Source organism: Clytia hemisphaerica, unplaced genomic scaffold (assembly GCF_902728285.1).
Source record: "Clytia hemisphaerica strain Z4C2 unplaced genomic scaffold, Clytia hemisphaerica genome assembly, whole genome shotgun sequence".
Classification (NCBI taxonomy): Eukaryota; Metazoa; Cnidaria; class Hydrozoa; order Leptothecata; family Clytiidae; genus Clytia; species Clytia hemisphaerica.
Window position 1 is genome coordinate 594,854 of NW_027103987.1, and position 24,830 is coordinate 619,683.

Genomic DNA, 24,830 nt, shown 5'->3' on the forward strand with positions numbered 1-24,830 from the left:
CCTAAGAATATTCTTAACCTGTTTTTATTTTCACCATTTTGTGATCCCGACTGCAACTTTGCAACTTGTGAAGTTTTGCACTTCCTTACAATGATTTCATTCGAGGGTTTTTTTTCTCGATTCCCTTCTAAATGGTATAACTGTATCAAGTGTCATTTTATGATTAATTTTTGATCATTTTTCAAACTTTTTGTTGGAATATTTGCTTTGAACATATCTTATGATTTGCTAGAATTTTCAATAGGTCAGACTCAAACATCAAGCGAGTTCAATTCAAAAAATATATTTCATATTTCGAAATGGTCGATCGTTATTCGAAAAAATCCAGAAAAATTAAGTTCATTGTTTGGCTGAAAACAATAAAATTTCCATCCCCACTGGTATCACGGAGCTTTTGAAGCTATGTACTTCTTATTTCAAGGTGAGAGTATTTTTAGTGCTTTTTATCATCAACATGAAAAATATGAGCAATCTGATTGGCTAAAAACGCATACATAAATGCTGTATTACATATTTCATATTGTACCGTACAATACAAGACAGAAATGGACAGAGAAAAGTTTGTTGATATTTTCCAATTCGATGATAAACAAGTTATCACGCTCTTACTCGTATAATATAGGATATATTTTTCTCGTTCAGAGTTTTCTATATTTTGACGAAAAATATAACCCATATTATACTCGGTACTTACCGTGTGATAACTATTATATAATGTAATAAAGGCGTGGTCTTTATGTGTAGCAAGTCCGATTTAAAGACATTAAAGACGCGAAAATTTCTATTACTCTCGGGTACCTAATAGCCGGGGGGGTTGGAATAAAAATGTCCTGGGTGGAAAATTTTTGAAAAGGAGGCTAATACCACAGATCTCTAAAGCCCGAAGGGCTAGATTTGCGGCTTTTATCGAAAAGTGAAGCCTAGGTTTGGAAGGATTTCCTACCAAAGTCACGTGACTAAAATATGCAATTTCACCGGTTTGAGAGATGTGAAATAGCGTTTGCCGCCTACTTTTTTTTATCTCGCGCTCCGAAAACAATTAAAATGCTAGATCCTATCCATCGGCACAAAATTTAAAAAGTCAAATTTTTGCTTCACTTTTTTTTGCTGGAGAAAGCTTAAAGTTGCCTATCTAGCCCTTCGGGCTTTACAGATATCTGTGGCTAATACAGCTGAATTAGGACAAAAAAGGGAACTTTCAAAAACATTCTCCCAAAAATTAATAAGCGGGGGGGGGGGGGTTGGAATAAGAATGTCCTGGGTGGAAACTTTTCGAAAAATTAATTAGCGGGGGGGGGACGGCTATTAAGTACCCGAGAGTACTTTTTTAACAAATAGTTTTTTTATTGCGAATCTTATCTTTTTTTGGTATTGCAAGGGTGTTTTTTATCAAAATCTTTAAATTTCTTTACAGAATGTATTGTTTTGTAATTGTGTCTTGGAAAATTGTGCTGTCCTGTTCATCGGTTCTCAAAGACTGGATGGAATCCCTTTCACCGTGAAATAATAAGTATAACACGAAACCGTTTTAGTCTTCTTTTTCAAAAAATCAAACCACTAAATCAATAACTGTCTGACATTATTTTTTCTTTTATTGTATTATGTCATAATGGACTAAATTATACTCTATTGGTTCATATCTAGACCTTTCTTTAATTTCGTTTCTTGAATAAGTCCATGAATTCAGGAGCTTCTTTCATTCTTTTTGATAGAGTGGACTAATTCCTGTCAATTTTCTTGATCATATCCATTTTTCATCTCCCTTGGTATTGTTCAACAAAAACTCGATCTAAAGTGTTTCTCAAGGTTCAATCTCTCGTGCTTCGGAAAGACAATTTTTGAGAATTCTTATGAATAAGTTACTTCCCAGCTTTTGATATTTTATCCCCTTTCAGCATGAATTATCTTACAATCTTTTACAACCTTTTTGAATTGGTGGCTTTTATTTTTTCTCAATTTAATCCTTTCAGATTTAAATCAGTTGTTATGTACGATAAAAAAAAGCTTTAAAGGGAAGCACGAATTTTTTTCCAACCTTATTCATTAATAATGAGTAGAGTATAAGGTCCCAAGATAAACTTGTTATTTTTGTTTCTTGCCTAATGAACATATGAGGAACTGAGAAAAACTCTTTATTCCAGCAGCGGTTACGATTTAGTCGCTTGAGACCCCTGCTATAAAACAGTTTTGTGTAAGAAAAAATTGGGAAAAGCTCAACTTTTAATCACTGCATCTTATTTAAAGAATTTTGGACCGCGTATCAGTTTTTGGGGAACGTTTTAAACGAGAATGAAGGAGATTGGAGATCTGAAGGAGCTAAACCAGTTTATCGGCAGCTCAAGCAAAGTGGTGGTAGAATTCCATGCGGAGTGGTGTGGACCTTGTCGAAGAATCACTCCACAGTTTAAGGTATCAGTTGATTTGACTTTACAGGGCCCAATCTTTTGCAAAGTAAAGCAACCATGGTTGCGCCTCCTTAGACTCTGTATTTATTGCCCCCCCCCCCACTTTCAAATTCATGGCGTGGGCCCTGTTTTATCTACTGGAATGAAAATATTAAAATTTGAACCTTGCTGATTTCAAATATGTATATTGGTCTGTTGACATTGACTAATGGATTTGCATGCTACCTGCAGTTTTGTTACCTGAGGCTTCCGATTCAGACTAGTATATCCTTTTAGGACCAAAAGTTACATCCCTCAAAAGAATTCTAACCAATAGCCAAAATGGTCCCAATTTAGTGGAGTAACACACCCTCTTCTCACAGAAAAATTGGTGAAAATCCCCAGTAGAAAATCACTCTCTAATCACTCCCCGCTGAAAATAATCAGATAAGCAACTGCAAAATATAGTGCCTTTTTCAATTTTCACTGAATTTCTGGCTTGAAAACAATGAAATTCAAATACCAGCCATGAGTTTTGGTCCGTTTTTTTTTTGCCCCCACTGGATGAAAAAATCCTAACCGGTCTGTGAGAAGGGGTGTACTAACTTTTAAACGAAGGAATATATGAAAATTCATCCACTAAAATTCCAAAAATTGCTAAATGACCCCCCCCCCTACAATTAAGCACATAAGAGTAACTATGAAAACTCTATCTTTTTTTTTTCTAGCAAATATCAGAAGGTCACCCGAACATCTCTTTCGCTTTGATTGATATGGACGGACAAGATGAGATCTGTGACAAATACAAAATCGATGTCTTCCCTACATTCATATTTTATCACAACTCCAAACAATTTGCGAAAGTCTTCGGTGCAAACGAACATAAACTTCGTGAAAATATCGAGAAATTGTCGGAAGCTGTTTAGAAGCAATTTTTTTTACTTAGAATTCAAGCCTTTTTGTAGATTTTGAATATTTTGGCTGAAATTTTCCAGGCTTAAAGGTTATGGTTAATTTTCTAGCTTAGAGGCTTACATTAGCATTTCCCTTGCACCATTTCTGAAACCTTGAGTTTTACTAAAATTGAAATTGAGCCCCATAGTTTATTTCAGAAAAAATGATATGCTATTCTAGATATTACACTCTGGACGTGAGGTTGTGAGGTTGTTTCGGGTTATTACAATAGAAAAACTACGATAAGATCTATTACCCCTGATTTTTTTCAAGTTTTACAAATTTCCCCTTAAAAAAGCCAAATTGTGAATTTAAAAATTCTTTTGCGTGAAAAAACGTATATTCACATAGAATATACGTTTTTTTTATAAGAAGATCCAAAAATTTTTAAGTCTGTGGATATTGTTAACTTTTTGAGTTTTAAGATTAAAACTTCTCAATTTGTTCTTATTTCCGCCACTGAGTTTTTTTTCCAATTTATTCTTGAGAAGTCGGGTATTTTCGAGTCCCAAAAGCCTTAAAATATCATTAAATTATTTTTAACATTTTGGTCATCGAAGCCTTATGATCTTGTTTAGTTTGTTCTTATAAAGAAAGCTTGTAGTTTTGTCTGTGAAATCGGTGAAGTTGATGTATTTCATACTGGGTTGAATTTATTTGGGGATTATGTACAATAGGACCTCCTGTTTTGCACTGCCATCCACTATTAATTGGTTTTCTAATAAATTTTCACTCCGTATTAACAATTAGGAATTTCCCAACAAGGCCAACAAGGACACAATTTTCTTGGTTCTTTTTTCACCAAAATTCAACGAAAATAGCTTCCTTTTTACCACGAGAAACATTCTTATTCTTTCTCGACTGTTGTTGTTTTTCGTTCCAACTGTACATTAGAGATATAATACTAAGTTTTGGGTTCTAATCTCATCAATTTTTTATTTGAGATATTTGGTACTTATTTAGTAATCCTTAATTTTCATTATTTTTATTCCTATTTACAAAAAACACAAAAGATCTAAGAAAATTCTCAACTATTAAAAATACAATTTACTAGACTATTTTACTTCGACTTGCATGAAAAGAGACTCCTCTGCCAACAACTCGCCAATATCTGGATTATTCTTCTTCTTTGTCAAATCCCGGGGGGGGGGGCACTCAAGGTAAACGACCTACCGTACGTGCGGCCCTTAAGGGTCCTGCTTCCAAGCTTCCCAAAGTGCATTGTAAGGGTCAAAATGAGCAAAGATGAAAAAATAGATATTACTGGAGTTTCATTTTTCTAAAAAACGATGCATTGTGGGATTTTTTCGAAAAATTAAAAGCTTCGATAAGGTCTATTGCACTTAAAGGGTGTAAAATTTGGAAAGTCTGACCATATTATACCTTAAAATGGTAAGAATCTTTCAAGAAAATGCACCGCAAAAGTCAAAAAGAAAGATTAGAATAATTAGAAAGATTCTTTTCATGCCTTAAAGTAGGGGTGGAGGAACTGAGATCAGTCTTTTACCCCATGGAAATTTTAGAATAATTTTTTACCCCCTTGAAAAAATGAAAAAAGACTCTGGATTTTTCTCGGATTAGCCTCTGGAAATGTTCACCCACCCCCATGTATGGATATAAAATAGAATGGCCCAATTTTTTATAAGTAAATCAAATTTCATTTTTAGGCGCTGTATCGTTATTATTGATACCCTTTTTCGCTAAATCAACCTTTTTTTCGTTTTCAAACTTTTTATAGGCGTTGTTTGCATGTTCATCAGTTTCGTTTTCTTCTTCATTCTTCTTCTTCTTGTAGCAAATCATTTTGATGGCGATGGGTGACATGATAAGTAATAATGTCACTCCCAACATCACAATGAAAAATGTGCTCACTAAAAAAAATGAAGAAGTTGTCAGTAGTAAGTATATATATAGTTGACTCTCTCTAATTCGATCTTCAAGGGACCAATATTTTGTTTCGAGTTACAGAAACATTCGCAGAATAGAGATTCGATTTAGAGAGAGACAGGCGTTTGATAAGTATTTAACGTTATAGCCATTTCACAGTCGAAAAGAATCATGGGTAATCAGGACCACCGTACTGTGATAATGACTTTCTATTGGTTCAAAGTTTTGGATGTTTTCGTTAGCCAAGGTGAGGCTGTTAAAAAGGTACAAGCAGTACTGGTTACCCATGATTTATTTCGACTGAAATGGTCTATTAGGTACGAAATACCGGGTTTATCCACAAGGTCCACAAGCTTGAGTTCTAAAGGTTTACACTGTCAGATTTCTAAAAGTTAATTGAGATTTCAAACAAATCTATGATTTTCGAAATTCGTTTTAGAGACTGATTGTGGACATTTTTTAAAAATTTTGAAATGCTGTTGAGCGTGAAAAAACGCTTTTATCCCAAGTGCATGCAAAAATCTTTGAATTCATAGCTATTTTTCCCAGGTGCACCACACAACAGACGTAGAAAAAATCTCAAGTGCAGTCTTGCCATATTCTGAAAACTTGCAGTTTTCTACAATATTTGTTAGAGTTTTATAGTTTATTTACTACGGGATATATTAGAGTTTGAAGATAATGTATGTTTCGCTTACTCTGAGAACATGATGGAGATGCTTTTCTTGAAGTAAACAAGTCGTTCGTACACGTTTGGCAAGTGGTACATCTAGAGTACAAAAATGATGAAATTTTAGTTTGGGTTCAGTTGAAGTAAATTTCAACTTATGAATTATTTTTTTTTGTGGCTTTGAATGAGGAGGTCTAACAGGTGTGTAGTACTCGTCTCCAACGCTTTCAACGTGTGAATAAGGTCACTTTGTCGGTGACATTTTATCATCGATCGTAGTGCAAAGAATACTCTACACTCGGCTATTGCGTATAAGGTTGTGGGATCAATTCCTTAACAACCTCGTTCCCCCAGGGCCTGATTCTCACTTTTTTTATAATTTTGATGGTTGTTTCGAAACGATTTGCTACATCCTATACAGGGTGTCCCTAATAAAAGTATCGAGTTTGAACATGCGATTGAGTAGAAAGTTTTAAGTGTGTATTCACAAAATTGTATTTTAAGCTCTCCCTCTTTTTTCTTTGTCATTACGTAACAATAAAAACATACTCTGCCTGTTTACAAATGCAACGAAATTACGATCATGAATAACTAATTTTTACTACCCCGAGAGAATTTGAATTTTTATTAATTTTGATTTTTAAAGACGTACATTTATGCAACAGGGGAATAGTAAAAAGGGTTATTGATTAATTTATACGTTGTAACTACCTTTTGTAATGAGCCTATGTGATGGAGAACGTTCTTATATTTTAGCGATAACACACACAAACTTTTTTACTCAATCGCATGTTCAAACTCGATACTTTTATTAGGGACACCCTGTATAAAAAATAGCAAATCGTCATGGGGACGAGATTGATTCCTTACCAGTTCGTAATAAAATGATATTTGACACCTCTCTGCTTTATGATCAGCAATTAAGGAGATCTCCCAGCGGTTTCCGTGATGGCGTGATTGGGACTTTTTTCTTGCGCGATGGCGTGATTAGAGATTTTTATTGGCGTGATTGCGTGATCAAGATTTTGGCGTGATGCGTGATAGGGCAAAAATTTGAGGCGTGATGCGTGATTTGGGCTATTTTTCGCTATTTTTTGCGTGATAACAAATTTTAGCGATTTTCGTGACGCGTGATGGAGAAAGTTTTTTTGCGTGATGGCGTGATTAGGGGTGCCGCTGGGGGGGGCCTCATTAAGTGAAGGATTAAGGGTAAGTGAGGCGATCCAGGTCAAAAGATCGTTCGAGATCGTTCCCATCTTCAGGTAGACAGCTTTCAAAAGAAGAGTCTTCAACTGCGGTTGCGGTTGCAGACTTACTTATTTACATACAGTGTTTGTTATCTCTTTGACAGAACCGTTGTGATTGAAACTTACCCTTTTTGTTTGCAGAATGTCCCAGCTTCGCATGGAATGCAATCAGCTAATCCAGGGTTTGGTGCGTAGTACCCAGGATGACATTCGAAGCATTTCTTCTCCCAGTCATGCGCAGAAGAACCATTCGGACATTGCTCACAGAACACTCCTTGTACTGTTTGATAGCCTTCACCACATACTAAATTGAAATTTTTAAAATTGACGTCAGTTCATAATCGTTTTTGCAGTCATATTAGTTTGTACGCATCTCTAAGGTTTGTCATACATAGACTCGGGATGGTCTTGAATACGAGGGCAGGGGGTAGGAAACATTTCAAAAGCTAATTACCCGGTGGAATATTATTAAAATGAGCTTCTAAGAATCGAGGCGAGCACGAACAAGTTTTGAAAATGTCCTGAGGGATGAGGTTATTGTAGTCGAAATGTGCACACTTAGAGCAATTTGACTTTCCATTAGTTAAACTTACAATTTCTACAATGTAGTGCTGTGCAATTCGTGCAATTCATGCTGGAAGCCGAATCCAGGAAAAGTGGACTCTGTTCCAGATCCTTTTTCGTATAAACACATTGCAATAGAAGATTCTAGAAGAAATTATGAGATTTTCATACCGATCTTATACAGCCTTCTTTTAGTGACGGTGGACGAACTAGAACCTGTCTTTTAGTTTACCTTCTAGAAATTTTATTATAATAACTATTTACCCCCTGGAAAATGAAAAAACACTCCTTTAGACCCCATGGAAATTCTTCTCCCTGTAAGGAGATAAAATGGAATGGCCCAATCTTACCAGCATTTAAACAAATTTGTAGATATTCCAGCATTACCTACCTTCAGATAAACATTACTTTTTTGAAACGAGAGAAAAGGCTCGTCATCTCTATCTCGTGAATGTTCGATCCAAATGTTTGTTGCATTAATGCTGACGTCATCAAAGAGTAACATTGCATTATAACTTTTTGTTATTATCATTGTTTTTATTTGGACCTGATGTTGCCCTATCCCTCCTTGTATTGTGATGTTCATATTTGTATTGTTTCTGAAAGTCACATTCTCTATCCAAACCTTTTCTGAGTTCTTGATGGATAAAAGTTTTCTTGAGACATGTTCTTTATGCGAACCAATATTATTGGTGAAAAAACAGTTCTGGATCTCTAGATTCTCAATCGAATCGAAATCAAACATCGGCTCATTTGCAGAACTATCAATTTTGATATTTTGAAATTGGCAATTTATAAAACGAGCTTCCGCAGAACGCCATACTAAAACATTACTTTCTCTTGATGATATGTTCGAAAAGATTACGTCATCAAATGTTACATTACTTCTCATGAATTGTAGTTTAAATTTCGTGTTTGCAAATACACAACGGTTGATGATCAGAGAGCCTCCAGTTGTTGTGAGATTTGATGATTGTTGAAAATTCAATCCAGTGAAATGTATTTCACATGATGATAATTGAAACGCATACCCCATTTGAACATCTGAGCTGTTCCTGAAAGTTTAAATACGAGAAAATATTGCTAAGTTTCTCAGATTTATTCTCTATTTTCCCGGGTACATGTATTTTCGGGTGAGTTAAGGAACGTCCAAATTATGATATTTTGCTTGACGCCCACCGGCTGGAAGTTAGGATTATTTTAAATCTTTGGCACAGTAATTTTTGGAATCCTCTTGTCAATACGCTACTTTTCAGCTATACATGGCTTTTTAAAAACGATAGGAGCCGGTGGGCAGCACGCCTTAAAAGGTTTTGGACATTTCTTAACTAACCTAAGTTGAGGGGGTCTTTTCGAAGTATCGTTGTTAAGATATTTTAAATTGGAATGTAGACTAGTAAACTAGTCGTTGGTTGCGCGAAATTTTCTGCCTTTTTAGAATTTGTATGTCATGTTGAAATAGTGATTTTCCAGTTAAAAGATAGGTCTGAAACGATTCTAAGTTTCTCAAGAAGTAGGGAGTACTCTGAAGTGCCCAATACACGCCCCACCCGTTTATTCAGACCCAACCGTTCATTAGGCGCCAGAGACTATTTGCTTAAAAATACAATCAAAAGTCATATCATCACATACCTAGTATAATTCTTCCCTTCAAATGCGATTTGTGTAATAGCTCCATCATCACAATCATAAAATAATGTTTTTGAGTGTCTTTCTTTGCTCTCATAGACACCTGGTGAAAATGAGAATTTCACCAATGTCGAATTCTTCAGTGTCGGTAAAATAACACTCCAAGCATAGTCAAGGGACTTGCAAGGATTAGCTGTAGTACCACAGGTTACCTCATTTTGACCAACCAGATCATTGATATTGACAATGTTTTCATTTTCATCATGAGCGGAGATGATATGAAAATACATTATCAACAATGTCAAAATGTTCCTTACAAATGATACCCATGCCATTTCTTAATTCTAATCGAAGTAAGCCAGTTTTATGTTCACATGCTAGAATGTTAGCATAATCGTAGATTTTCAGTGTATCATACAAGATTTGGTTAGCTACACCCCTGTCTCGCAGATAACAACATCTCCGACTTTTACTCACTTATAGGGTAGCCCACCCATTCCAAAACAGTAATAGACCGTATTACAATCGGGGCTACAATCTAGAGTCAGGCCCGGCTGAAGCGGGGAGACTGGGGCCTCCCCACTTTTGAGCAAATGAAATTCCTACCAAATTTTAACGGTAAACACTTTAACGGTTGTTCCACCGGGCATGAAAGTTTCCCCAGGGTACTAGCTAGCTATACTTGTGAGGGGGTGACTAGAATTCTCTCCGACTAACAAATCTCAAATATATCTGATGAATAAGACGTGAAAAATAAACTTCAAAAATTCTCAAATACTAAGTGCTGTATATAGACACAATCTCACATTGAAAACTTTTATCACTTGTATTACTGTCTGTTTGCCCATGTTATGCGATCACGCGTTTGTTGTTTTATTGCATGTTTTAGCAAAAGAGGATCCTCAAGAAATTTGACCCTCCTCTAAAAGAGTTTATCTTAAATAAACGCATAAAATGTATGCATATTTTTACACATTGTGTCAAGTCCAACTTAAACAGTGTGAAATGTAGTCTTTCCTCATAACTCCAACTTACGTAACTCCTGACTTTAAGTAATGTTTTACAAAAAGGACAAAGATACGTTTAAGACCCACTGGAAAGATTGGCCAAAATATCGTCCGGTTGGAAAATTATCCTCCAATTTTGTGTCCCTACTGAAAATAAAATAATTAAGCCAATCCTCACTTCAAAATATTATACTATTCTTTTTATCCCCACTGAATTTTCAGACTTGAAAACATAATGGAATTTAAATGCCCAGCTATAAAGGATATGGAAATATCAATCCCCATCGAGATTCAGTCTGTTTTTTTACCCCCATTTGCTGAAAAAATCCTACCGGGTCTGTGAAAAGGGGGTGTCTCATAACTCATAACTTACGTAACTCCTGACTTTAGTTCTTAATTAAAAAAAAAAAGATGTTAATTTGGCTAAGCACTGATTCAGACAGCCGATTTTCTATCTACATTTCGTTTTCCCTAATCTATCATCCATCCATCCACTTCAGTAAAAGACGGAAATGTAAAAGAATTACATAAAAGCCACCTCATGAATCTTGCAAATGAATTTTGTGTTACAAAAAATTCGCTATTATGAAAACACATGTAATAATGTGGCTACCATGCCCAGAAAATGTCATTTTAACAGATTGGATTATAATTACATGTCCAATAATTGGATTTTCTTTGAATTCGAAAGCAACATTGCAAACAACTTTCGTTTCTAATCAAATTTTATGGCAGTAGGTTCGATATAGGGGTCTCTCTCTGTAAAATGCACTGTAAGGGTACGTTTTTTGGTGGTACATGCCGTCGTTTAGAAATCGAGTGCCCCTGGGCTCTCTGCTCGCTAGGACCAACTGTAAAATGCAGTATAGACAGTATGTAGTATATATAATGTCCATTGTGACTGGAATGTCCAGTCTCAATGCTCCAGAAATCTTTTTTCCGATGACATTAATTTATAAGTTTTTACTTTACCTTGATTTTGCTGTTTATAGAGTATTTTTCGTACTGTCTTTGTTGTTCATATTCTTCACATTTCACTGATGTCTTCTTGAAAAGTGTTGTGGTCTGTCACCACAGGTTTCATTTTGTCCTCTGATACTCACGGTATGCTTCCCATAATCTTTTGAGAGTAAATCTATTGGTGCATGCGTTACAAGTTATTCTTAAAGGCTGTTGTCATAAGTTGGAATAAGTTCGACATGCGGTACTCGTGAAATACTAGCAGTATTTAGGTCAGATTGCTACCCTATCCACGAGCATTGATTGTGAGAGTGGTTTCAGCAATATTAATGACGAAAAATGAAGTAATTCTACATGGAATGGATATAAACGTATTATCTATCTACAAAGATACCAACATCAAATTCTTTTTTAAACGTTTCTCATTCAACGAAAGAAAGACTCTCTTATATTTGATGAAATATTGATATGTAAATCTCATTAACATACCCACATGCACGTAATATTTTAAGTTGTTGGTTTTCTATGCATTTGCATTTCTTGCTACGGTAATCCCGAAATGAAAATTAGTGCACCCGGACTTGCTAGATGTGAAATAATCTAAAACAACGTTAGCTAAATGTTTCGATCAAAAGATCCAAAATATTAGTAATAAATATTCGTCGGCAAAAATCATCCCTCGGTTAAAAAAATTAATATCGAAAAGCATTCAAAACATCAACCATCAAAAAATGTGACTTTGATGTTGACATCAAGATCAACTTGTAAAAGAAGCCGCATCCAGAACTGAAAGAAGAAAGCAGTGAACCAAAAAAGTAGACCCTGCCTTTTACCTGCCCAAGTACTACTCCCCTGGAGTAGTGTTCGAGACATTCGACATTTCTTTCAAGCTTTCTGAAAAGAGATACATCGATTCCGGTGGTGGTGGGGTGTACTAGGTCCGAAACAAATATCGAAAATTGTCCCTGGAGAAAAAATTGACACTTTTGGAATCCTTCTAGAAAGATTTTTCTCCAAAATTATTGCCGATTTTCACACAATTTTGGTCCAAATTTTTTAAACTCGTGACTCTTTGAGAGGGGGAACTTTTGATTTTCGTGAATTAGTGATATAGAACAATGGGTTAGTTCATCCCAGGCTATTGGCCGTTATATAATGACTTCCTATCCCAACATACAAATCGAAAAAATCGAAAGTTATCTTATAATTAATTTAAATGATGAATTTTCTATTAAAGCTAATGTGAAAAAACTATGGTTTTAAACTTAAATCAAGCGTTGAGAAAATTTAAATTCGGAAGAATAGTCCAAATAGTGTATCGAGTATAGCCAGCGTAGCGAGAATTTAAATTTCAAAAATAATATTAGTCCAAATAGTGTATCAAGTGTAGCCAGCATAGCGAGAATTTAAACTCGAAAAAGAATATTAGTCAAAATAGTGTATCAAGTGTAGCCAGCGTAACGAGAATTTAAACTCGAAAAAATAATATTAGTTCAAATAGTGTATCAAGTGTAGCCAGCGTAGCGAGAATTTAGATTCGAAAAAGAATATTAGTCCAAATAGTGTATCAAGTGTAGCCAGCGTAGCGAGATTTTAAACTCGAAAAAAGAATATTAGTTCAAATAGTGTATCAAGTGTAGCCAGCGTAGCGAGAATTTAGATTCGAAAAAGAATATTAGTCCAAATAGTGTATCAAGTGTAGCCAGCGTAGCGAGATTTTAGATTCGAAAAAGAATATTAGTCCAAATAGTGTATCAAGTGTAGCCAGCGTAGCGAGAATTTAGATTCGAAAAAGAATATTAGTCCAAATAGTGTATCAAGTGTAGCCAGCGTAGCGAGAATTTAAACTCGAAAAAAGAATATTAGTCCAAATAGTGTATCAAGTGTAGCCAGCATAGCGAGAATTTAAACTCGAAAAAATAATATTAGTCAAAACAGTGTATCAAGTGTAGCCAGCGTAGCGAGAATTTAGATTCGAAAAAGAATATTAGTCCAAATAGTGTATCAAGTGTAGCCAGCGTAGCGAGAATTTAAACTCGAAAAAAGAATATTAGTCCAAATAGTGTATCAAGTGTAGCCAGCATAGCGAGAATTTAAACTCGAAAAAATAATATTAGTCAAAACAGTGTATCAAGTGTAGCCAGCGTAGCGAGAATTTAGATTCGAAAAAGAATATTAGTCCAAATAGTGTATCAAGTGTAGCCAGCGTAGCGAGAATTTAAATTCGAAAGTAAATATGAATTAGTCCAAATAGTGTATCAAATTTACCCAGGGCGAACATTATCGGCGTTTTTAATTGGATTATTTATTATCGAATGATAATCACGTCATTAAAATATCTCCCTTGGTTTTTCTGTCTCTAAACGAAACAAATAGACGAGATTTGTAAGGCTTGGGGATACGAGAAGTCTTTTTTTTGCGTTGGTGCAACGCAACATGCTCTATCCCACCAACATAAGAAAAAAGTGCGTGTCCCATGGTTTCTTTTTTTGTTTCATGGAACAAAAAGTGAGGGAAATACCCAAAAGACACGCTGATTTTGTTTCTGGGACAATGGAGCAAAATTGATTCGAATTTTGTCCCAGGGACAAAAGTGAGATTTTTCTATATAGACGGAGGACCAATCAGAATCAAGCTTTACCATGCTCACGGCTGCTCTGAGAGAGACTACTGCTACTGGTAAAGTTCTCGTTCGAATTTTGAAAAATTTGCGCGCTTGATCATTCTAGCCCGACTCTCTAAATTAATGATATCCTAGTTTAAAATCTGAGCTCTTTTCCTAGTGAAGGTGCCAACTTAGTATTGCTCTCATGGAAATTCTAAGTCGAATGAATGTCAACCATCAACCACTCAACGTGCACCCTGTCAACCAGTGTTGAAACCTGTTGAACTATCGAAGTCAAATCAAACAGCCCAGCCAGCAATCAATCAATCAACAGTTGTTTCAATATAAAAAGGTATGTATGAGATCTTGTTTTTTTGTTTAATCTATCTTTACGGTATAATTTTACTACAACTTAGTTGTCAACTATTACAGAGTATGGCAGAAATCATCGAGATCTCAGGGGCAGAGTGTGTATCAGTTTCTAGGGCAGGGGCAAATTTTTGATAATTTTCTGGTCTCAGGGGCAAAATCACTGAAAATTGGCCAATTTTGTTACTTTTTCTGTTTTTTTAGCAGCCTTTCTTTGTGGGTACACAAAGTTTAAGGGCAGGATTTCAATGGTATAATTTTTCTTTGGGGGGCAGCTATGACATGCTCTGAAAACTGGGCGCTGTCTGTGGTACCGTAACTGGTCTAATGTCGACATCCTCCCTCCTCTAAATTCGACACCCTTTTCTAGAGCTGAAAAATTAAAAAAAGGTCGAAATTATTTTATTTGCTTAGTGGTAAGGGAGGATAAAATCTTTTTTCAATCACCGATTCCGACTTTCATATTATTCCTATGTCGAGATTAGACCAGCTTACGGTATTATATACCGTGAAGTCGGGTAACTTGCATATCAGTGCAATGGAGGCTACAATAACATGCATAGCCCTTAAATCAAAACAAAAATAGTATATAGAGTAAAGCTGCGAGCGCAGCTGCGTAGTTCATTTGTTTTGACATTTTGCTGCTTTGGCAGTTATATACATCAAAATGCCTTGAAAATTTCAATATGAAAATTGCGTAATCAGAGAACGTATGTCTCGCTCATTATAAAAAGGCCGAGACAAACTTTCAATAATTGGATTGTAACATCGAGTTAAGTCTCTTTTGTTAAGTCACCAGGGGGTAAATAAAACAGACCTTGATACATTTATCGTTCGTTTCAACTTGACGATTCATTTAAAACTCAGCCTCCTAAATATTTGGGGTAGGTAAAATATGTACAAAGAATTTCATACTTTTCCAACCCGGCAAATCTTTAAAAAAGAAGCGAACAATAAAATATAATTACCCTTTCCAAATAAACCTCTTCGGTGGCGAGCGTAGTCTACTCTGACGTAATTGTAAAATCTATGTGGTGGGAGTTTGACATAGTAATGTAATATAGTTTGGGGAATTATGAAGTTCTCTGGAATTTCGATTGCTTTTATTCAGGTTAATTTTTTATGACTTCTAATGGTACTTTTTCTAACGAGTTTGATTACTCTGTTCTCACACTTATGTCTTTTTTTTTTCGCGTCCTTTTCCGTGATTACTTTTATTTATATTTTTAAAGACAGGTAAGAAGGCATATTGATGTAACTGTTTGGTCTGTTGGTTGGTCAGTCATTTGAGGGCTATACATGTTAGCCTCCACTGATGCAAGTTACCCGACTTCATGATACTACCGTAACTTGGTCTAATGTTGACACCCCTCCTCTAATTCCGACACCCTTTTATCAGCTGAAATTTATAGAAAGGTTGAAACTGTTTTTCTTTGCTTAGTGGTCAGAGAGGAATAATCCTTTTTCAATATCAGTGATTCAAGCTTTCATATTATATATATATTCCTTTCTCTAAAGAAAGGTGTCGGAATTAGACAAGGGATGTCGATATTAGACCAACTTACAGTATAGTGGTCATTGACCTTGGTTGCTGCACAGGTGACTGAGGTTCAATTCCCACTCGCAGTAGTGGTTCACTTGGCAAGTGAATGAACCTTTGCCCAGGTCAACCCATGCCATGTGAGGGGAGTTGGGTAGTCATTTCAAGCTGACGGGCCGCTAATTGAAAGCATCTATAGTTGAGAAAATGGGCCTCAAAGCCTCCTGCAACTCAACCAAATAGAAATAGAAATAGAAATAATATATATACAAGGACCAAGGACTACTAAGCTAGCTGATGCTAGGGACCGTCAACAATATCGACAATACTTTTTTTCAAACAGCTTCAGGCTGTTAGAGGGGGGAGGGGGTCAATGTTTAATGCCGTCAAAAAAAGAAGGAAAATTTCACTAAGGCTGGAATCACAAATAACTTGTGTTTGCGTCGCTTGTCCGACCAACTAACTGATACTTTTTCTTACTTTTCCAAATCTTTTGAGTTGGAAAGTTGCAAAATTGTCAGATTTTTATCTAATTCCATCCATTCCAGTTCCATCCTTTGCTTCACTTGCCTTTTTTTTACTTCATTTATTGATCACACACAAGAATTCAATTTCAAAATATTAGCTACTAATAGCAACTTGAGACTATCTGGCAAAACATGGGACGGCAATTTGGCCACCATTTCACTGAACCTCCAAAGTCATTTGATTTAAGTTAACGAACGGTGTATTAAAAAATACATGATTTCTCTTTCGCACCAAATTTTGAATAAAAACAAAAAAGTTAAATAGGGCGCGCTATCAGTGAAAGTTATTGTGACATGTTATGACAGAAAGTATGATTGATAAACTTGGTGGAGTTATAAAAACAAATTTGTTGTCAAAGAGATTTAACAGTAAGTGTTGTAACACATGTTATTTGTGATCACGGCCTTACAATAAATAAAAATAAAGCTCCCATCCTCCCAGTGTCCCAAAGATAAGTACTAAGAAACTATACAATCCAACACTTCCGCCATACTTTTCAATAGCATGTCAAGAAATACTATTGTATAATGTAAAGAGTTGCAAATCGTCTTCAAAATTTTAAATATTCATCTTCATATTCGAATTTCTGGTCTTAATTTTGACCTTCGAACGTTTGCATACGAAAATTTTAAATCAAAACAAAAAGAAAGTGGCATAGGAGAATTTTTTCTTTTTTTATATATAAAAAGAGATCAGAAGAAGACAATTTATTAAGAAAGTTTTGTGGGGTTTCACATTGCTACTAAAGAGTTTTATGAGCTTCAATTGATGATTGTGTGTAACTTGAAATAAAAATGGTTCAATTAATAATGGTTAATTATTACCACCTTTTCTAAAAAAGTGATGGATAGATGAATGGTACAGAAAATTTTGCTTTGGTATACAGTTTTTCAATACAAGCTGTTATCGCTGGCTCCTTCAGAAAAGTTTGTTATGTGTTATATTTTTAGTTTAATCATTATTTGTATAACTATATACAATAGAAAGTGTAACGTTGTATTATGTGTGTATTGTGATTGTTGTTGAGAGCTTTTGTTGGTAAAGCTATAGGGGTACAGTCTGCTTCAGAAAAAGGAGTCAGCCTATGGATTTATACTTTCTTTTCAATATAGTAAAATGTTTTTTAAAGCTATTGGAATGATTTGCTGTCACTGGGACGTCTGGCAGACTAAAATTTATTTAGTTATAGTGTAAAAGTTATTAAGAATGACTGAAAATTATACTGATTGCGAAAGGACATGCCAGGGTTCAAATAATTAATTTTAGGAGCTTCGCTATTTTTCCGAGCGAAGTGCGGCAGAAAAGGAGCGCCGCAGGCGAAATTTTTTCATTGTTTGCGAAGCGTTTTTTAGTATTTTGCGATGTTGTTTGGAAGAAAATGCGAAAAGTATCTTCAATTCATTTCTCTAGAAAAGCTAAGTAAGACTTAAAGTAAGAGATTATAGACAAATTCAAGTATAGTGAAGTAATAGATAAACGAGTAGATAAAGCAATAAATAAACGAGTGAATAGAATTGCGGTTTATAAAGCAAAAGATAAACGAATGAAGAAAGTAACGAAGTGGCGAAAAGATAAAGCAATAGATAAACGAATGAAGAAAGTAGCGAAGTTACCAAGTAGATAAAGCAATAGATAAACGAATGAATAAAGTAGCGAAGTAGCGACTATATAAAGCAAAAGATAAACCAATGAATAAAGTAGCGAAGTTACCAAGTAGATGAGTAGATAAAGCAATAGATAAACGAATAAATAAAATAGCGAAGTAGCGAGTATATAAAGCAAAAGATAAAGGAATGAATAAAGTTGCGAGTTTATAAAGCAATAGATAAACGAGTGAATAAAGTGGCGAAGTGGCGAGTTTATAAAGCAATAGATAAACGAATAAATAAAATAGCGAAGTAGCGAGTATATAAAGCAAAAGATAAAGGAATGAATAGAATTGCGGTTTATAAAGCAATAGATAAACGAGTGAATAAAGTGGCGAAGTGGCGAGTTTATAAAGCAATAGATAAACGAGTGAATAAAGTAGCGAAGTAGCGAGTTGATAAAATAAGAGTGATTAAAAGTAGCGAAGTAGCGAGTTATAAAGCATTAGATGAACGAGTGATATAAAGCGAAGTGGCAAGTGATAAAGATAAAAGCGAATTAGATAACGATGAATAAAGTAGCGAAGTAGCGAGTTGATAAAGCATTAGATGAACGAGTGATTAAAGTAGCGAAGTGGCAAGTAGATAAAGCAATAGATAAACGAATGAATAAAGTAGCGAAGTGGCTAGTGTATAAAGTAATAGATAAGCGAATGAATAAAGTAGCGAAGTAGCGAAGTGGCAAGTAGATAAAGCAATAGATAAACGAATGAATAAAGTAGCGAAGTAGCGAGTTGATAAAGCATTAGATGAACGAGTGATTAAAGTAGCGAAGTAGCGAGTTGATAAAGCATTAGATGAACGAGTGATTAAAGTAGCGAAGTGGTAAGTAGATAAAGCAATAGATAAACGAATGAATAAAGTAGCGAAGTAGCGAGTTGATAAAGCATTAGATGATTAACGATGATAAAGTAGCGAAGTAGCGAGTGATAAAAAGCATTAGATGAACGAGTGATTAAAGTAGCGAAGTGGCAAGTAGATAAAGCAATAGATAAACGAATGAATAAAGTAGCGAAGTAGCGAGTTGATAAAGCATTAGATGAACGAGTGATTAAAGTAGCGAAGTAGCGAGTTGATAAAGCATTAGATGAACGAGTGATTAAAGTAGCGAAGTGGCAAGTAGATAAAGCAATAGATAAACGAATGAATAAAGTAGCGAAGTAGCGAAGTTGAATAAGCGATTAGATTGAACGATGTGATTAAGTAGCGAGTGGCAAGTAGATAAAGCAATAGATAAACGAAGAATAAAGTAAGCGAAGTGCAAGTTATAAGTAATAGATAGCGAATGATAAAGTAGCGAAGTGGCAAGTAGATAAAGCATTAGATAAACGAATAAAGTAGCGAAGTATAAAGCATTAGATGAACGAGTGATTAAAGTAGCGAAGTGGCAAGTAGATAAAGCAATAGATAAACGAATGAATAAAGTAGCGAAGTGGCTAGTATATAAAGTAATAGATAAGCGAATGAATAAAGTAGCGAAGTGGCAAGTAGATAAAGCAATAGATAAACGAATGAATAAAGTAGCGAAGTAGCAAGTTGATAAAGCAATAGATAAACGAATGAATAAAGTAGCGAAGTGTCAAGTTGATAAAGAAATAGATAAACAAATGAAGAAAGTTGCGAGGTAGCCAGTTGATAAAGCAAATAGATTATAAAATTGAAGAAGCAGCAAAATAGGTGTTTTCTTATAATTTTTTAACTTCGTATTTTTGAGTTAGGAAATCTTTTTGGGTTGCTAAATCTAAAATTCACTTCGCATTTTGCGAAGTGCGAAGCTATAATTCGAACCCTGCATGCTGCTAGAGTCTGCTAGAGTTCAAAATATTAACCCTCTGTCAGATAAAAATTCAAGGAAATTTGGAACCTCTCAAATTAGTCAATTCATCTAGTTTTAGTTTCCTAGAGACATTGAAAAGTGGTTGTATATAACTGGCTTTGTGACCCTGGCAGATATTTTCAGAGCTTGAAAAGGAGCTCCGCGTAAAAAAGGGATGAGAAAAAGAGATATAGCCGCAGGATTCTTGGTAATAGTGATTTTGACATAAGGGAGATAAAATATGGACAGCATTAGAGGTTAGGAATGGAACTGGATATTACCTTCTGGTAATTCAAAAGAGTGGGCAAGCAGTAAAAGTTCATTAGTCATTGTCTTTGTTGCAGAAATGTCACCTCATTTCCATTGTTAAAATACTGGAATCTTGGAATAGAAAATGCCACTCTGTACTCTACTGTAAAGAGCGCTCACATATCATTTTGCAAGATCTTGGAACAAAATTAATAGATGTTTTTGCTTTTCATCTGCCTTACTTGGGTTATATATATGCAAACATCAGCCTGGATATCCCAGCTGTAAACTTTTTTTCAATTTTTGATTTTTCTAATTTACCGCCTGGTTTCTTAAAGGGATTTGATATGACATTTTTAAATATTCAAATATTGTACAAAGCTGAAAATTGTCGACACTGGCAAGCTATTCAAGCATCTAGTATCTTGGTAGACATAGTGTCAGCCCCCCCTTTTTTAATTGGGGAGGGGGGGGGCTAGAGATTTTCTGAAATTTCCAAAAAGGGGGGGGGGCTTTACATTTTCGAACATTCTGGGGGCTGAGGCAAAAGGGGTCACATTATTTTTCCTGGGGAGTTTAGGATTTTAAGAGAATCAAAAGCCAACTCCTTAAATCTCTAAGCATGGGTTATAAGAATATTTTCTCAGCATTGCTATTTTTGGACCTACCCCGGTGGGGTAGAGGTCCTTTAAATTAACCGATGTCCGTCCGTTCGTTCGTTCGTCTGTTCGTTCGTCCGTCTGTTACCAGCTTTTCTCAGGATTGGCTCATTAGTTTTTTTTGATTTTTGGCACGTTTTCACAGATTTGAATTGGGCTTTTTCCATACATTTCTTTGTTTTTCACTTAAAAAAATTATTGATAACAATGCCACCATCAAGCATGATTCAATTGTCAATAAAACTTTTGCAACCGGAACTTTCTATTTCTTTTTTCCCTAAACCCCTCCCCCCCCCATCAACAATCAATGATGACATTTAATGCATTTTCGCTAAGCGCTATATTTTCTTAATGATTGGTTTTCTCCTTATTGCTATCTAAGTTTCATCATCAGGTAGGTCCATTCAGCATGTTGCTTGTTTATCCTTGAAAATTGATCTGTTGTTTAAGTTTTTTCTACTTAGAGGGGAACTTCTCTTTCAGGAAGAAAGATTTAGCATTCATTGAACCTTAATGTATGTCCAGGTTTTGCCCGGTAAACCCGAGAAAATCTGGGGGGGGGGCTAGCATGAATCTAATTTTCTGGGGGTTAAGTGAAAGGGGGCTGAGGTAAAAGGGGTTGCTTACTTTTTTCTGGGGGCTGAGACCCCCGAGGACACTATGGTAGATCATAAAGCTGTATATAGCCGAGATAGAAAATAAATAATAAGATAAGAATTTACAGCTTCGATACCCAGGCTAAAATCACGGCAGCAATTTTCCCTGGTGAGTTTTCATAGGAAAATGTGTCAAAGTGCCCTTAAAAAACAAAATAGTAGGCATTAACTCAAGCTTAAAAAAAAACCAGGGATACTGAGGGTGTAGCCCTAATTCATTAAACTGACAGCAAAATTTTCCCTTTAAAGACATCACATGATAAAATTACGTATTATATTTGAATACAAAACATTGATTTTTACCCTGAATTATTGCACTATTGTGCAAAAAAATTGTACAAGGCGCTGGAACAGGCTGGAAAGCCATGGGAAAATATTAGGGTCATTGGTTAGCCCACATCATATGTGGCAATCTCATTGTTTGAAATTTGAAAAGACTTTGCAATGGAGTGCTTTTATATCTATTTCAGTAGAGGAGACTTTTTTTCAAAAATCTTTCATTAATAACCACAATAATTACGTACATTCTTTGTTTTATCAACAACAGGCTGTTAAGACCATTCCTTGCCTCAACCATGTTAAAAAACATATTGTTAAATTTTTTGGACCTACCGGGAGGTCCTTTAATTTGACCGTTGTCCGTTCGTCTGTTACAAGCTTTTCTCGGGATTGGCTCATTAGTTTTTTTTAGTTTTTTGCACAATGATACAAAATGGCAATGCCTGAAAAGTGACGGAGCCCGATTTTTGAAAAAAATTTTTGGGAGGTAAATTTGGGCCAAAAACTACCTAAAAATAAGGTTTTTTGGACTTTGTGCAAAATTGCTTCATTAGTTTTTCCTGATTTTTGGCAGAAAGATAGAGTGCAAGGTACCCTAAAATGTGGCTGAAGTAATTTTTCTAGGAAAATTTTTTTTTGTCCTCAAATACGGATTTTTGCAAATTTGGGCCAAAAACTACCTAAAAATAAGGTTTTTTGGACTTGGCGCAAAATTGCTTCATTAGTTTTTCCTGATTTTTGGCAGAAAGATACAGTGCAAGGTACCCTAAAATGTGGCTGAAGTAATTTTTCTCGGAAAATTTTTTTTCGTCATCAAATACGGATTTTCGCTTTTTTGGGGAAATTCCCTTTTACCATTTTCTTGTTAGCAGCTTTTCTCGGGAATGGCTCATTAGTTTTTTTTGATTTTTTGCACAATGATACAAAATAGCAATGCCTAAAAAGTGACGGAGCCCGATTTTGAAAAAAAAATTGGGGGTAAATTTGGGCCAAAAACTACTTAAAAATAAGGTTTTTTGGACTTGGTGCAAAATTTTTGACAGTAAGATAGAGTGCAAGGTACCTTAAAATGTGGCTGAAGTAATTTTTCTCAGAAAATTTTTTTTCTTCGTAAAATTTTCAAAAAAATTTTATGCCCAAGGAAAAAACTCTTCTGAATGGAAATTCTCCAAGTAATAAGTCAGTAGGGGGTTATAAAGCAACTGGTAGCATGTAACTTTGTTTCCGATATCAAAGTGAAACCATTTAAAAAAAAACATTTTTCATCATGTTAAAGTAATGAGAATAAAGGAAGCAGTCCTTTTCAGTTTATCAATGATTTTTCTAGACGTTCTAAGGATCAAAATTTCAGAACTTGGGCTTATCATCGATCTTAGGCACTACATGTTTTTTTTATAAGCAAGTGTATGCCCCTTGGTCAGGATCATGTAAGCTTAAGTTCTTAAAGCATCCAGGTATAGCTTATGCTTTATATATTTATGAATCATGCCTATGATTCACCCCGAGCCAAGTTTTTAGTGAAATTTCAGAAATATTTTATAAAAATTTGTTCAGATTTTGGGAGCAGTGGAATGTAGCTAGCCGTGGAATGTCTTTTTTTTACTTGACCTTTTAAACAGATAAAAAATGACAACTTGAAGAAAAACATTCCAGGCTGACATATATGCGTATGTTATGCGTAGGAATACTGCAAATCTGAGCCTTCATATGCTTATAAGCGTTATGCTTATAAAAAGAACTTGTACCCCCTCCTCTCCTCATATTATTTTCGGCATCAAAGTTATGATGGAACTGCCTTAATTAAATCAAAGTAAAGAGAGTAGTGGTCTTAACAGGGTTTATTATTAGCTTATTTGCTCAACTGTAATCAAACATTTTCCGAAAAACTACTTCTAAATTCTTCTATTAACCTTGACAACAAATTTTCAAGAAATACTTGATTCAAATTAGAATATTCATACTATAGTTTTACTATTTTTTTGTTATTTTTCGATTGGTTTAATTGTAACACTTACTAAAGCAGTGGACTTTTAGACTAGATCATTGCTATTGTTTTGGAAGTTTTTAGCCTGTTCTCTTTCCCACTGAATTTGAAATTCAGGTTTTAACTTAAAATCACTATAAAGCTCTCATTTTTTTCATGTTTTTATTTTATTTTGTTGTATTTTACTTTAAGACTCGAACAGATATCAAAGTAGTGCGTGGGTGGAAAATGTTTTTCAAACGTTTAGAGAAAAATAAAGTTTTTTTTACTCTAAATGCAAATATAAACAGGCTCTTTTTAATTTGAACATTATTTTTTTATGTTCGAAGTGAAAAATGGTTAACACATTAGGAGCCTTACCAAAAACGATATGTGTTATTTTTCTTTAAAACTTGTTAATGTGTTTCACGATCACATTTTTTTTGTCCTGTCTGTACTTTATAGGTTAGTGGTGTTGTATATGATTTTTATGTTTCGATATATTAAGTAAATTTTCGTAAACTTTCTTGAAAGCAATATATTTATACATTTGCTTAAAATGGGTAACTTCAAGTGTCGAGAGCCACGTTAAGGTTAAGTCTTTCGCAAACTTTATTGGAATTACATGAATTTTCAACTTTTATAATGGGAACTTTTTTCACTACAAAATGTACAGTAATTTTGATTCTATCATATCCATCCACATCTATGTGGATTAACCTTACTAATATTTTTTAAATCCTTTACCTTCACCTGTGAATACCCCTGTCTCCGCGATTGGTTAAAGATTTTCCCGAAGGGGACTCGAGGTAAGGAGTCAAATTTAGCCAACTGGCTGCTACCAGGGATACTCTTTTGGCTGATTTTTCTAATGAGTATGCTGATGTGTCATTTGGATATTTCTCGGTAACAACATAAGAAACTGTACATTTTAAAAATAAGAACAAACTATTAGAACATAAAGCTTCGAGGGAATAACATGTCATATTTAAAGAACATTTCAGACTTTGCAGACTCAAATCAAGAAATTTCATCCAAATTACTCAAAAACACTAAATATTAAGAACTTTTTAAAAGTTAAGAACATCCAATGGCTTCACAAAATTTCCATATTGTTATAAAAAAATATTTCAATGATTAACCATGATGGTAGTTTCAAACCTTTTCGAAATAAATTGATCATTTTTCTAGGGGTAGTGGTAAGCTCTAGTCTTACTA

General features: G+C 34.8%; 3 protein-coding genes across 4 annotated transcripts in view; 2 read left to right on the plus strand and 1 right to left on the minus strand.

The window, feature by feature from the left end:
- Window positions 1-256: 256 nt before the first annotated feature.
- On the plus strand, window positions 257-3,627 carry LOC136811144 (uncharacterized). Of its 2 annotated transcripts, XM_067067761.1 has the most exons (4): window positions 257-421; window positions 1,415-1,510; window positions 2,245-2,409; window positions 3,113-3,627. In XM_067067761.1, the coding sequence occupies exons 3-4, from the start codon at window positions 2,290-2,292 to the stop codon at window positions 3,308-3,310; spliced, it is 318 nt and encodes a 105-aa protein (XP_066923862.1). In that variant the 5' UTR covers window positions 257-421; window positions 1,415-1,510; window positions 2,245-2,289; the 3' UTR covers window positions 3,311-3,627. The 2 variants fall into 2 exon arrangements, with proteins under 2 accessions (XP_066923862.1, XP_066923861.1); XM_067067760.1 differs by lacking the exons at window positions 257-421; window positions 1,415-1,510 and having other exon boundaries at window positions 2,065-2,409.
- Window positions 3,628-4,328: 701 nt separating this feature from the next.
- On the minus strand, window positions 4,329-9,714 carry LOC136811123 (uncharacterized). Its single transcript, XM_067067728.1, has 6 exons — window positions 9,339-9,714; window positions 8,098-8,761; window positions 7,736-7,850; window positions 7,269-7,446; window positions 5,924-5,994; window positions 4,329-5,209 (listed from the first exon to the last, which is right to left on the minus strand). The coding sequence occupies exons 1-6, from the start codon at window positions 9,668-9,670 to the stop codon at window positions 4,989-4,991; spliced, it is 1,581 nt and encodes a 526-aa protein (XP_066923829.1). The 5' UTR covers window positions 9,671-9,714; the 3' UTR covers window positions 4,329-4,988.
- A 4,363-nt stretch (window positions 9,715-14,077) lies between these two features.
- LOC136811127 (inositol-trisphosphate 3-kinase A-like) overlaps window positions 14,078-24,830 on the plus strand; it is a 51,998-nt gene continuing 41,245 nt past the window's right edge. Inside the window, exon 1 of the mRNA XM_067067734.1 lies at window positions 14,078-14,259. The gene's annotated coding sequence lies outside the window, so the exon portion shown is untranslated. The remainder of the gene's footprint in view (window positions 14,260-24,830) is intronic.

Excerpts from the sequence above, each read along its gene's own strand:
- LOC136811144 (XM_067067761.1), top strand. The coding sequence starts at position 2,290 with ATGAAGGAGATTGGAGATCTGAAGGAGCTAAACCAGTTTATCGGCAGC. Across the intron at positions 2,410-3,112 it reads GAATCACTCCACAGTTTAAG|CAAATATCAGAAGGTCACCC; the intron begins GTATCAGTTGAT and ends TTTTTTTTCTAG.
- LOC136811123 (XM_067067728.1), bottom strand. The coding sequence starts at position 9,670 with ATGGCATGGGTATCATTTGTAAGGAACATTTTGACATTGTTGATAATG. Across the intron at positions 5,995-7,268 it reads ACATTCTGCAAACAAAAAGG|ATGTACCACTTGCCAAACGT; the intron begins GTAAGTTTCAAT and ends TTTGTACTCTAG. Across the intron at positions 5,210-5,923 it reads ATCTCCATCATGTTCTCAGA|TGAGCACATTTTTCATTGTG; the intron begins GTAAGCGAAACA and ends CATTTTTTTTAG.